We start from the raw sequence: 14,955 nt of genomic DNA, 5'->3' as shown, positions 1-14,955 counted from the left end.
CAAACTTCCTTGAGACTCCAAATATAAATGAAAGGCGAGAATCAGTCACTAAGGGGAGAAATAAATCTGTTGGGGTTATAAATCTGTATTGATGTATTCCTGGTGATGCACCGAGTCCCTGAATATGTGAGGTTCCTGTTGGAGGGAGAACCTAGGCCCCTCAATCCATTTTCAGGAATCTACACATTCTTCAAATCCTCAATCCTGAATCTCAAATCCTATTAAAGGAACACGTTGCCTTGGATCGGACGAGTTGGTCAAAACAAAAGCATTTGTAACCGTTTTTTATAAAATGCATATGGTTGGAAAGATGTTTTAAAAGTAGAATACAATGATCCACACAAGTTTTCCTCGAAATTGCGTGGTTTTCCTTCTACTGTGCGAACTAACATGGTCGGCCATTTATGGAAGTCAAAATTTTGACCCCCATAAATGGCCGACGTGTTAGTCGACAAAGTAAAATGAAAACCACGCAATTTCGAGGCATGTTTGTGTGGATCATTGTATTCTACTTTTACAACATCTTTCTACCCATATGCATTTTATACAAAACGGTTACAAACGCTTTTTAAAGACCAACTCGACCGATCCAAGGCAACGTGTTCCTTTAAGGACAAGAGCAATCTCATTCAAATGTTGAAAACCGGTGAATAACAATGTGACATAGGCAACTTTGCTGCTAACAGGTTTTTCCCTCTCTTTTCAAATACAAAACGGAAAAAAAACTGAGCGCCAACATGTTAATCAGGAGGTCTTTGGTCAGATCCAACTAGTCCATGCTTTGTTTAACCCCAAAAATCATTTATCAAATTTACCCAGTCAGTTTCCCCTGTGGTTTATACTGAGCTAAGAAAAAGAAACATCAAAAAATGTAAAACTATGATCAAAGATGTATGCTAGCCTTTTCCTTGTTATTTATTTATTTTTAAAGTTGAATGTCTGTAAAGTATTGAATTGAAACAGAAAAAGGAACTCAATGGAAAATATGTCAAATTACCAAGTTTTTGTGTATTTCTTCAACAGATATAACATCAACTTCTTGAAAGGGTCATGGTGGCCAGTATTGGAGGATTTATATGAAGAGAATGTACCTGTGTATAGATTCATCCAGAGACCAGGAGACTTAGTATGGGTTAATGCTGGGGCTGTGCATTGGGTACAGGCTGTGGTAAGTACATCATGTACATGTACATTAGAATATGGCTCAAGTCAATGTGAACAATCCTTTTAGAGGCACTGGACACTTTTTTAAATCACTGTTAGCATAACAACTTTAAATATGTTATTGATCAATGGAGAGCTGTTGATACAATAAAACATTGTGAGAAACGACTCCCTCTGAATTTAAGTAGTTTTTGAGAAAGAAGTAATTTTTCACTAAAATATTTGAATTTGATTTTGAGACCTCAGAATTAGATTTTGAGGTCTCGAAATCAAGCATCCGAAAGCACACAACTTTGTGTGACAAGGTTGTTTTTTCTTCCATTATTATTTCGCAACTTCGAAGACCAATTGAGTTCAAATTTTCACAGGTTTGTTGTTTTGTGCATATGTTGAAATACAACACAAGTGAGAAGACTGGTCTAAGACTGTGAAAATTTGTCATAAACTTTGCGAGAGAATAATGAAAGAAAACACAACCTTGTTGCATTACTTTGCTTTTAGAAGCATAATAAAAGGCTTCAGCTTAAGTCTTTTATTATTTGAATGAGAAATTACCTCTTTCTCAAAAACTATGTTAATTCAGGGGGAGCTGTTTCTCACAATGTTTTATACTATCAACAGCTCTCCATTGCTCGTTACCAAGTAAGTTTTAAAGCTAACCATTATTTTGAGTAACTAACAATAGTGTCCAGTGCCTTTAAAAATATTGCAGAAGGGCCAATTTCATAAGCGGACATTTCTGCTCAAAGAGCAATCCATACATGGAGGAGTTTATATGAAATCGTTAAGAGAGGTTTGCGATAACACCATGTAAATATCTCTGGTGAATCGTGTTGGTTTTGAAAAGAACCGGTGGATGACGACTCGCTAAAGGTTCTTAAGGAGTCGTTACTGACTCTTTAGGAGTTGTCAACCACCATTTTTATTTTATTTTAGAACCAACACTTCTCAAAAGAGGTATTCACATGGTGTTACTGCAAACATCTCTTAGTTATGCTTCCACCCTGCAAAGGTTAAAATCCTACTTCATTGAAATCACTTTGATGAAGAGGAATTTCCTTGACAGTGTGTCTGGATATGATGATTTGTGTTTAATGAGTAGTGGTATTCTTGAGCCGAGGTGTAACACTTCAGCGTTGAAGCAAAACTCACTGGTAACCCACTTCTGATCCAGAATATTGAGATAAATAGTTTCTTGAAAAAGCTTTCAATATACATTTGTAGCTTTAAGCAAATTGTTGAGTCATAAGACGGACCTGCATTTCAAGCATGCCAGCTAGAATCCTCAACCAAAACCAATTAGAAACTTTTCTACCATTCTATGTAACTTTTGAGATGCTCCCTTTCAGGTTTGCAGCTAGATAGTTGTGGGCTATAAATTCATTTTCACCAAGGGTGAGCAGATGAACAAAATTATGCATGTTTGATTATGGGGCAATCATTGCTGAAGTGCTTTAAGGAATAATGCCAGGTATCCAAACTGTTCATCTAGGGGCCATGCAACAAGTTGAATGGCCTTTTGACTCTGTTCTTTCTCTGTGACATTTGATACTCCTTATCATTAGCTGTGTCTCAGATCAGAGCACAGTGGACAATATTTTGTAAGTAATCTGAGCACTACGGGAAATCTGTGCCAGGCAGCACCGTGTATTCTGCTCAGAGTGCTGTGCAAAATTGCGAGTCCTGGTGTGAATTTCACAGTTAGGACTAGCCTTATCTCGAGTAAGGACCAGTTACTCGTCCTAACTTAGGACTATCCATGCAATTTGTATATCTCCTAGGACTAGTCCTAAGTTAGGACTAGTCCTAACTCTTTGTGAAATCGACCCCGGGCAGGCCCACCCAGCACCGCCCACCGTAACTAATGTACAACCGATTAATCTAAATGGATGTGTAATGGATGTGTAATTGTTTTTTTTGTTTTTTGTTTAGGGATGGTGCAATAACATAGCGTGGAATGTAGGGCCGCTGATCAACAATCAGTACAAGTTATCAGTGGAGCGCTACGAGTGGAACAAGCTGCAGGGATATAAGTCCATTGTTCCCATGGTCCATCTCTCATGGAACATGGCCAGACATATCAAGATCACAGAGCCTAGACTCTTTGAGATGATCAAGTAAGTCTAGTCACTTGGTTATTTATTTATGTATTTATTTCATTTCACATCCAACAACAGAGAACTGGGATGAATAGGAAATTAAGAGAAATTTCATATTTCAGAAGTGGCGGAAACCAATGCAATCAGGTAGGGACTGAAAACCTAATCCACAAGAAAGGCTTTGGTCTGAAATGAGATTCGAACCAGAATCCACATAGGTGAAAGGCAGGGAAAGAAACCGCTGAACGAACCTGATCCCCAAATGCCCGCAGCTAATAAAATTATCAGTCCAGGCCTGGGATTACATTGAGGGCACAGAGGCTCTGTTGCCCCTAGTCTTGGCCTTGGTGCCCTTATAGAAGTTTCCCATAGACTTTAAGATTCTCCAGTGGAAGTGCCCTTAAATTGAAAATGGCCTTGTCCTCTCAAAATGAAGTTCCAGGGCTATCAGTCTGTATTTATTTCCCTGTAATATTCATGTATTTAGTGTGATCAAAGGTCCCCATTTAGTGGGCATGCAGCAGGGTTAACTTTTGCACCACATTGTACTTAGATGTTTGTGCCATAGAGGTAATAAACTGAACTAATTCAGAAAGGGTCTCAAGGGGAGGGGATATTGAGCAACATTTAAAACAATCACTCATGTCTCCCAAATTCTAAAAAGTCTACTCTGCGGTCGTAGAATATAAAGCATAACAAGTTCTAAAAGAACATAATATACCTGGCAAGTAGATACACGCATGGTGTTACCGCAAACCAAATATGTATTTGTACCTCACCATTAGGCCTGGGCGAATAATTCGAATATCCGGTTAATGGCGAATAGGTTTTCCTATCCGTAACCGCGAATGCCTTTTTTTTCTTAACCGGATATCCTCATAGGGCCCAAATACCTATTTACAAACCGGATAATTCTGTAATTACAACCGAGAAACCGGATATTCTTTAATATCCGAATATCCGCGGACGTCGGTCGACAACTGACATGAATTGTTTTGTCGGAATCCGTATGAAACTTCTATTAAAACAGCATAAAAAAGCATATATTAAGTATTTAACTATGCTCACCTCCTTGAAGAGATAAAACGATGACATTTCTGAAGTAATTTGTTCAAAGATTACAAAAGTTTTCCTTCACGTAGAGTCAATTACGATCAAAAGAAAAAGCAAGTCGCCATCTTAAAATTAGATCCGGTCATTTTTATGAATGAACCGAGTGACACTGGTCCAAAACTAATATCAATCCGCCCATAAAATCCCATTCACAAACGAACAGCGCCCTCATTCGAATATCCGGTTAATTTCGGATAGTTGGCCAGCGGTATCCGAATAACAAAATTTCACTATTCGCCCAGCACTACTCACCATGCAATGCCTCAAATCCCATAATCACTTATGTGTTACACTCGTCGTTATTTTGTCTAGATACTGCTTACTGAGGACACTGAAGCAGACTCAGATGACGTTAGATTTCCTTCATGAGATCGGGGTGGAGGTGCACTGGCACGGCAGAGCCAAGAATGAAACGGCGCATTACTGCGTCAACTGTGAGGTGAGTTTATAATCAGTAAGGAACGCATCTTGTAGCGTCTTGATCTTTAGAATCATGTAGGATTGTGATGTTTGAAATCGTGTATAGGTGCACAGGTGAGCCAAGAATGAAACGGCGCAATACTGCGTCAACTTATGATGAGATAAAGGTAGGGTTGTAGATTACTTTTTGTCAATTTAATGCTGATTTATGGGGGAAAATGTAAAGAAAGATACAATAAAATTCAAATGTGAAAGATTTAGCTGAATACAGTGTCTACTTGCTGAGAAAACAGAATGTCAAATCCATCCATATTTAGCAAGTGACAATTGGTACCAACCACATCTCTGGCCGCAGCATTCGCAAACTGACACTTACCCTCAGAAATCTGAGAAACATTTCATGCATAAATTCTTGATTCTTGATAACATAATGTTTTGGAGTGAAAAATTTTCCATAACCATATTATTTCATAGTGAATCCTTTCTCAAAATAGTTCACGGTCAACAGCTGCTCACAAAGTCAGTTTTTTTGGTCAGTAATTGTTGGTGTTTATCCATCTATGACCCTACCTTTACAATCTTGAAACGTTCTGAAATCATCTTTGAAAATGTAGATAGGATACTGGAGTATTTCTTGTAGACTTTGCACCAAGATTGATGTTCTTCCAGAGGTCTAACTTGTTTGATCCCTTGTCTGTATTTCAGGTGGAGGTGTTTAATATTCTATTCACGACGGAGAAGGATCGTAAGTACGAGGTACACTGCCAAGACTGCACCAGGAAGGCTAGCCATAACCTTGAAGGCTTTGTGGTCTTACAGCAGTACAAACTAGAAGATCTTATGGAAGCATACGACAACTTCACCATTCATGTACCTTCAGAGGTATGTTGATCACAATCAATCAATCAATCAATCAATCAATCAATCAATCAATCATAAACCGTTTATATAGCGCCTAAATCATAGGTTTGCTCAAAGGCGCTGAGGCATGGAAGAAATAGTCATTGATGGTAGGCCTCCTGAAACAAGTGGGCTTTCAGAAGTTCCTTGGATGTGTTGGAGGATGTTGTGTCCCTGATGTGATTGGGAAGTTTATTCCAGAGTCAGGGTCCCGACAATCTTAAAGCCACAGAGCTGCAAACTCTCCCTAATTCTGCAGAATGTTCCCTAAAAATATCCTTCTCTTTTCGAGTGCTTGTGATCAAATTTTAACCATGTCCCTGATTATGGAAACTTTCCCCCGTTTGTTGAATGTAGTTCTACAAATCTCCCTGGTTGTTGGTTTCCCTGATTGCAAGATGCAAATGTTGGTGCCTCTGAAGGCACAATATTCTTTGAGTTGGCTGGGACCTATAACAAAAGCAGACAATAGAGTCCACGGTTCGGAAAACGTGTAAAAAAAGTTGAGAGTATAAACATAAGAGGGAGAAAAGGAGGTCCACGGTTGCAGGCAGATACAAACTTGTGTGCTTGTAAAAATAGAGGAGAAAAAAAAGGGAGAAAGAATTTTTTTTTTAGTCCATTCCGAGTCCTCAAAAGGTGAAAGCAATACACAGGTTGTCAATTCGTTATAGGATCATAGCATCCATGCACCCCCTTGATTCTATTTTCCTATGAAATGCTGTAAACAACTAACGCTAACAGAAATCCACCAACATTCCCCTCCTCTTTTTCATTTCAGAAAGATGAGAACAAAAGTTCAACATGACGGAGGCCCAGCAGCCACTAAGCTGCTGCGGAGTACCAGCTATGGTCTACAATCTTAACATAAACGACGATGACACAGCAGTGAAGAAACTAAACAAAGAAATCGCAGACGTGAACCAAAGAAACGACCCGAGAAGGATGAAATGCGCAGGAAGGAAACATCCTAAAGTAACCTCCGAGTCATTGTCATTCATGTTGAATGTTTATTTCAAGAAGCCAGCATGGATAGCTCCTCTCTGCAAAGGGGATTTTACCCTCTCAAGATTTGATAGAAATGAACTGCAAAGTCACAGCATCACAAGAAAATAAGCCAATAAAATAACTGTCCCCGTCTATTAACACTCAGTCTCCATGATGATGGAAGTAATATTCCGCAGAAGAAATTAGCTGGAGAGTAATCTCTGTTGGTCCTCCCCCCGAGTGCAAACCATTTGTTGCTCAGCAGAAACACCCATCTAGAGTTGCTCATATCACTACAACTCACCAGACTGTGAATTATTGAGAAGAAAAGACAAATAGGTCCACAAGTTTGTTAGGATGGAGTCAACCTGTAATAAGTCCATAAGGCCGCATCTTATCAAGATAGATGACTACCTCATTCTTTGGACATATGGTGTGTGGAATCTCACCATCATCAAATTTACACTCAATGATCATTGAATGGGATTATCAGACAGGCTCATCTCGTTGAGCAGCTTTTTAAGTTTGGCCAAAGTTGTTGAGTTATGTACACACACACATCTACACCATCAAGGCACAAGTCATCCTACATTAAATACTTAAGTTCTTCATCATAAAACAACTGCCACCTTGGTCTGATCTCCCGTATCCGACAATACTAATACTGCATGGCATCTAGGGAACCTGGCTATTTCATGTCGGCGTGGACTTCATCACATGGTATGGTAGGGCACAGGATCACCAGTCAATATTGTGACGTATACCAGTGACAGTTTCCAGGATCTGCAATGTAGTCAGTTGGAACTGTTCCTGCTTATTGCTCGGGAAAAAGAACAAGTAAAGCTTAGAAGAAACATCGATCTCTTGGGCAATGAAGCCCCCCCCCCCCCCATTTCCCTGATACTAATAAAGCGCATCCGAAGCTGATTTAAGGCGGACAGTGTTTAACACGCAGGTGTGATTCAGATCAAGATGTTTCCGTAGTATGCACTCATTTAAAAAAACTGCCACAGAGAAGATTTTGCGTTGATATACCTTCAGAACAGAGCTAACGCGTTTTGAGGATGGGAACATGTTAAGACGTTGAGAGGTATTGACCTTTGGACTCCCAACAGCATAGAGGAGATGGCCAGGTTTTTCTCAATTGATGCCTGTCCCACATTTTAAACAAGAATATCTTTTGTTACTACTAAACAAATTAAAAACAAAAACAAAACAATGCTGCATTTTGTCAGATGCCCGTCGAATGAGAAACTGTGATGTTTTTCCTTTTTCTACACAACGTTTGTGGAGTTTTCTTTGTTTTCCATCTCCTCTCCATTACGACTGTCATCCTAAAGTTTGGACGTGTTTAACACCCGATTCAATGTTTTTTGTGCCATTTTGGGTTTTTGTTGGTAATTTGTATATTTAGCTTGTATTTTCAGAAACAGGTTGTGTGTTATTTCCGTATGGAAGGCCTATTTAAAGTTTTGATGTGCCGATTTGTATTTGTTGTTTTTTCACACATTAATTTGAGGCTTTGATTTGATTAATGTTTGAAAGGTTTTCAAAAGGACACAATCATCTAGTGTCACATTGAAACGAGAAACAAACCTAGTTTGTATTAAGTAAAGCCAACTAAAATCACTTTTTTATCAAATTTTGACACTCTTCAAAATAAATGCCCATCAACTAACGTTTGGTTGGCATTTGGCAACGTTGGTTTTAAATGCTGTTTTTATGCCACCGGTAGCCACAGACACATATTCATCTGAGTTAAGAAAGACCAAGGACTGTCTCTTGCAGGACTCATAATGCCAAACCCAAAGCCACAATCAGACACATCTGCAAAGTGAAAACACTGAAACCACTAGTCTGGATATCCATGTGATGTCATGTCATTAAAGGAACACGTTGCCTTGGATCGGTAGAGTTGGTCTTTGAAAAGCGTTTTTTACCGTTTATTATAAAATGCATATGGTTAGAAAGATGATGTAAAAGTAGAATACAATGATCTACACAAATATGCCTCGAAATTGCGTGGTTTTCTTTTTACCTCGTCCAATAACACGGTCGGCCATTTATGGGGGGTCAAAATTTTGACCCCCATAAATGGCCGACCGTGATAGTTCGCGACGTAAAAAGAAAACCGGTCAATTTTGAGAGATACTTGTGTGGATCATTATGTTCTACTTTTAAAACATCTTTCTAACCATATACGGTTCATAACAAACGGTTTCAAACGCTTTTTATAGACCAACTCGTCCGATCCAAGGCAACGTGTTCCTTTAACATTCTAATAAACACCTTGCATCGAGGTGTCATTTTGGGGGTCAAATTGCATGTACAAATTTATTAGCTCGTCAAATGCTGTGTAGCCTAAAATGCCCACTGCACTTTATAACACAAACAGACGTTGACTCCCAAAATGGCGCAACCAAGATTGTTGTGATTATATCGGTTGTCATTGGTCACTTGATGAGAAAATAGTCCTAGTCTTGAGTTTTTGCAGGAAGTGTCTGGGTTTTGGCATTCCAGAATGCAATACAAAAATAGATGGTCACTAAGTTGTGCATTTTCAAAAGACATCACAAAGTTGCTTACTGTGGATGCAACACATCTATTCTTTGCCACCTGTTTCAGTCATGCTAGTATTAGTACAGTGTTCCCCAATCCCCTTCGTCAACTTTCAACTATGCAAATTTTATGTTAATTGTCACAGTGTAAGTCTTCTGTTGAATATTCATATTGGATAAAGATGTTGCAGTAACACCTAATGTTAGTGTGTGGTTGTAAGGACTCCTTGTGAATCAAACACAAACCCCACTCTCCCCCCTTCAAGCAGTTAGAAAGAATCTTGCAAAGCAGATGACTTAAACAGGATCGTTTCTCAGGCATCAGGAAAAAACCTTTTACAACTCACTTTTCAAGTAAGCGTATGTCATAGGTTACTAGAGCGCTTGTGACCCAAGCGCTTTTCTTGCGCACACAGGACTTATAATTTTGGTGCAGACTAGTGCGCTTGTGACCCAAGCGCTTTCCTTGCGCACACAAGACTTATAATTTTGGTGCAGACCCTGCATGTAAAGAATGGTGGCCAGAAGACGAGCACAGAATTCCTCAGTAAGCAGAGCCGTAATTTGGGCACATGGCTTAAATTTATTCCACGTATTTTCGGGGAAATTAAAAATCTCTTAAAGGTCATTTACAGAAGACAATGTAACAAACTGCACACCAATAATATTGTCTTGCTTTTCAAAAGCAAAAGCTGGTTGCGATGAAGGAGTCACTTGTTATTGTTTTCAATGGACATGTTCTTGATATCTCTGTTTGTCAGTAACACAAACTGAAACTGAAGTTAAAAGGATGCATTGCCTTGGATCGGGCGAGTTGGTCTATGAAAAGCGTTTGAAACCGTTTGTTAAAATATGCATGGTTAGAGAGATGTTTTAAAAGTAGAATATAATGATCCACACAAATATGCCTCGAGGTTGTGTGGTTTTCCTTTTACTTTGCTAACTAACACGGTCAGCCATTTTATTGACGACGTTTAAGGAAAACCATGCAATTTCGAGGCATGTTTGTGTGGAATCATATTCTAATTTTAAAACATCTTTTGAACTTTATGCATTTTATAACAAACAGTTTCCATACGCATCTCATAGACCAACTCGCCCGATCCAAGGCAACGTGTCCCTTTAAATCTTCTCAATTCTTAGTCATACTACATGTACACCAAAAGTGTCCATCAGAAATCCCAAAGTCCCCCTTCCCCTGTCGTCGAATTTCACAAAAATTCCAATAAATGAGAAAACGGTCTATTTATCAACATATGGAAACAAAACGGTGAATCTTTTTTGTTTTCTTGTTTGAAAAATCAATAAATAAATGTGTGGCTGACATGAAATCCCAGCCAACGTTTTCATGAAGAAGCCATTTTCAAAGGCCTTGCGTCATAAAACCTGTCAAAGATACAAACTTAGGTTTGAACTTGAGTATTGAGTTATTCCAGTGAACAGCAATATTAACAGACTGCTGTATAATATTGATCGTGCAGTAGATAGTATCAACTAGTTATTATTATTTTGTCTTGTAAACTTGACACCAATTATCTCAGGGATTGCCATATTATGTTATGTGATTTTTCTTTGAGCCCAGTTTAGTCAAGAGGACGTAGCGTAGATAGAAATATCGCAATTTAAGTTCGAATTTTGGAATTCTTTAAAGATAGTGGAAGAGATGGATTTGAATGCACATATTATGTTAACCAATTTTGAGACATGAAAGAAAGGCAAATATTAAGTTTTTTAATTTCTATGCATAGATTTAATTGTAAGAGAATCCTGTATGTTTTACTAAAGCTACTTGGTTTGTTACATAATTGTTTGTTTGGTGTGGAGGGGGGGGGGGCTGTTTTTTATGTTTGTTTTGTGTCCCCCGATTCCATTCAAAAGTGTGTTTTGAGTTTGAACAAATCTCATCTTGTATGAGCTGGATATTGCCTTTCAATTTGTAACCTGCTCTCTGGCTTATCTTGAAGTTTCATTTCAGAATTAGGTCAACACAATTTGTATAAACGCTTTGGGAAGGTTGCACATTAGGACATAGGGCTGGGTCTTTTCTTCTTTGTCACTAAGACCTTACTGTGTTTCAGAATGGAAATTGGATTGGATAATGGCATTGTCGGCACCATGTCCGGTGCCCTTGGCACCCTGAATGGCCTGTGACAATGATTGTGCTTCAGTCATGTCAGTCTCATAAAAATGGGGGACCCGACCATTAACCCCAACCTTGGTGTTGTCATGCCAGATTTAATTGAAGAACTATGAATAAATGGCTTTATGATGGTCAAAATCTATTGCATGGAAGGCGGTATCTTTTTGTAACATTGCTTTGTTATATGAAATCTGTATTGGAGAAAAATATGCCAAAACAACCAATTAGCTTGTGGTGTACATATCAACTTCACATTAGTTTGCATACGTTTTATACCTGATCAAATCATGTTAACAATTGCAATTTTTTTTTGTAAGATGAGATTTACCTTGATATCAGTGTGATCTTTGTGTGGAATGTTTGTTTCTTCGTTCCCCACAAGGAGTGTTGGTTTTAATGCAGTTTGTGTTCCTGCACATTAAGTACAAATCACAGTCATAGGATATGAAGACAAAATGTGTGGCCTGGTTTAGAAATGAATGAATTCAAATCCAGGAAATTTGTCCGGAAGTGTCTCTTATGAGTTGGAACAAAAAATACCAGATTTATGTTAAAATCATTGTTTCGATGTAATACGACTTTGCAGTTTGGTGTTACTGTGAGTGCCTAGTTTATTTAACTTTTTTAAGGTAAAAAAAAAACTTGTTATTGAATCTCAAATCCAAAACGTCAAAACTTAAAACTGAGAAAAAAAATAATAGACACATATTGAATCAACTGATTCCATGGCCCAGTTGCATAGAGCTGCTAAAGCAACAAAAAGTAGCTAAGCTCAAAACAGCTGTCAAACGTCACCTACAATCTGTGGCATACCATCCTGCTTACCTTTGCTTAGCAGAAAACTTGCAAGCAAAGTTTATGCAATTGGGCCCATTTTCTCCCTTTTCTGGTTGCTTTTTAAAATTTCACATTTGAATAAAATATAGAATGAATTAGTTGATTATGATGTCCACTCCATAGTAACAAACATTTCTAACACGAAAAATGGTGCAACCAATTGTCGTGGAGGTGATGATTGAAGGTGAATGTGTGGATAGAAGGAAAGATTTCTTAGGTTAAGAACTTGTCAGTCTGTGACGCCTACATTGTGGACTGGTGACTAGAATACATTACGAGTAGGATGAAGATGTGTTACTAGATTGGGTATTTCATGTACACTGTAGTTCTCCACTTGTTGACACGTGTAATCATGAAATGTAAATGCTGGGTGTTGTATGTGTCATTAGTGACGAAAAGGAGTGTTGGGCCTTATTAAGGGGAGTGTTTCATAGCAACCTCGTTGACAAAGCACAAACCTACGGAATCATTAGTTAAATAGGAATTCACATGTAGATGACATTTTTATGATTCAAGTCAAGCCATGAATCAAAGACAGCAATCATTTAATGCAAATTTTCATTTTTCATCCTTAAAAAAAAAAAAAAGGAACCAGTCTATTTGCCCGACCTGCCTCCATCGGTTACATTGCTCTATTGTTTCTTATTAAAGTGTAGCATCATACTTTTATACCAAAGTTTATGGAATGAAAGTATGATGGCACTTCGTGCTGTCCAGTGTTACTAAAAAAAAATCATTTGAACTGAATTATAATGAGAGGCTTTAGACACTTCCCGTCGTCGGGTCAAGTTTCTACCATGGTCTAGGTTTTCATCTTAGTATCATGTTGTGTTTTCCACCACTAATTGTTTTGTTTTTTTAATTTATAACTTTGTGCCGTTTCCCTAATCTGTTGTCATGACATTGCTATAATGTTTCACAATAATTGGTCTCACTCCATCACACTGTAAGTTTAGAACTATGTTTATACAATATATAATAAATTTGTGACCAACATTTAGCAGAAAACCAAACAAAAAATGTATAAAAAAAAAACGAAAAAAAGAAGAAAAAACATTTTACGAAGACTGAATGACAGAACATTTTGTACTCACAAATTGTATTTACTTGTTTCAGCTTGGCTCCATTGAAGTAGCCAGGTTGAACTTTGTATATTGTAAAAAAAGACCTAATTTTTTTTCTGATGTTTTAGACGAAACATTAAGATGGTAGAATATTGTGTATCTAAAGTCAGATGTTGTATTAAAAAGAAGATGTAATATTTTTGTTTCTGTGAATTGTCACAGAGGTTATAGCTGCAATTTTCTTTTCTGTTAAAACTGCTGAAACAGAAGTGATTTATTTGAATCTGATGCAGTCATAGGAAATTCAGACAATTTCTGTGCGGATAATTTTTGGTTGCATTTTGTTGTTTTTTTATTGCTCAAGTCTCAAAATGTGTGACTCTTGAGTGGAACGTTTGAAGACGACGATAATAAGTCATTCCTCTGTGTGCATAGTGTTTAGATTGTATCCGGTTAGGAATAGATTACTGTTTAAAGAAGAAAAAAAAGGGTTGTTTTAGACGGTCAACACAAACAGATGGAGAGCGTAGTGGTCTATCTTTTCCTGTTTTTACCATAGTTTTTTGGATTGATTTATACAAGTAATAAGGAGGTTTGCACATTTCATTTTTTCATGAATTGAATAATATTGAAAGTAGTTTCTGACTTTTTTCCTCTCAATTTGGTATAATTGTACATTGTCACTTTATTTATGAAATACATATTTATTGCAAAAGCAAACACTTGAATGCGATGTTGTCTTGACTCTCATTAATGTAGGAGTTCTATCTGTCAAAGAAATGATAAGGCTGACCCTTAAACTTTATGTAATTTAAGGAAACTTTGTGCTCCAGCCCCCACCCCCCCCCCCCCAAAAAAAACAAAAAACCACATACAAAACTGTCATTTTTTAAAAGGTATATTGTACAAAAGATTTGATAAAAGAATCATACCCTTCAAAAATGTTTGCTAGTTGTTGTGGCATCAAACATTCCACAATACCAGCCCGACGTCACTTTTTTAACAGGTAAATTTAATGGAACTCAAGGCTTAAGCCCCCCAACACTAAGAGTCAAATTTCCCCACTGTGTTTAATTGTCATGTTTTAAAAGGAAGACAACAGATCGGCCCTTCTTTGGTGAATCAGCCACAAAGAAATAGTTGGTTTCCTATAAAAGACCATTTCCGGGTGAATTGAGGGTGTTTTTTCCCATTTCAAAGTTTGAAAGGCATGCTGTATTACTTGATGTGATTGCTGTTTTGCTGTGAAAGGGCCGAGATTTGGTCAAAAAACCAAAGGCTTGTATTATAAACCTTTAACTTTTGTTTATTATAATTTTTGTTGCATCAAACATTCCACAAGGCTTACCCCATGTACTTTATAAGGCAAACTTAAACAAATTTTAAGTTTTAGGGTCTGGGGTAAGGCCTTGTGGGTTTTGTTCAAAAAAGAAAACAGAGAATTTTATTTCCAACATCGAAGCTTTCCCCTGTCAATTATGAACAAAGTGGAAAATGTTGTCTCGTTTGTAATAAGAGTACTTATACACAAGTTTGGAGAGGGTTGTGTCATAAAATGAAAAGACTTGCCCCTAAAATCAAAGGCATATAAACTTATACAAATCTGAGAAACCGGGAGAAAAATCAACAAGGCTAATAATAATAAATTATGAAAACAAATTTGGAGATGTTTG

General features: G+C 37.6%; 1 protein-coding gene across 8 annotated transcripts in view; it reads left to right on the top strand.

The window, feature by feature from the left end:
• The window catches only part of LOC139944744 (lysine-specific demethylase 6A-like), an 88,345-nt gene extending 79,711 nt beyond the window's left edge, over window positions 1-8,634 (top strand). For 7 of the 8 annotated variants that reach the window (XM_071941808.1, XM_071941806.1, XM_071941807.1 and 4 more), the window contains 5 exons: window positions 1,024-1,168; window positions 3,097-3,281; window positions 4,689-4,815; window positions 5,502-5,678; window positions 6,478-8,634. In XM_071941808.1, coding sequence (XP_071797909.1) covers window positions 1,024-1,168; window positions 3,097-3,281; window positions 4,689-4,815; window positions 5,502-5,678; window positions 6,478-6,504 — 661 coding nt within the window. In that variant the 3' untranslated portion in view covers window positions 6,505-8,634. Of the gene's footprint in view, window positions 1-1,023; window positions 1,169-3,096; window positions 3,286-4,688; window positions 4,816-5,501; window positions 5,679-6,477 lie in introns of those variants that run through there. The other variant, XM_071941812.1, reaches the window with a different exon arrangement.
• Window positions 8,635-14,955: the final 6,321 nt, after the last annotated feature.

This window comes from Asterias amurensis, chromosome 12 (genome assembly GCF_032118995.1).
Source record: "Asterias amurensis chromosome 12, ASM3211899v1".
NCBI lineage: Eukaryota > Metazoa > Echinodermata > Asteroidea > Forcipulatida > Asteriidae > Asterias > Asterias amurensis.
Note: the sequence above shows the minus strand (reverse complement) of the source record. Positions and strands in the feature narration are given on the sequence as shown.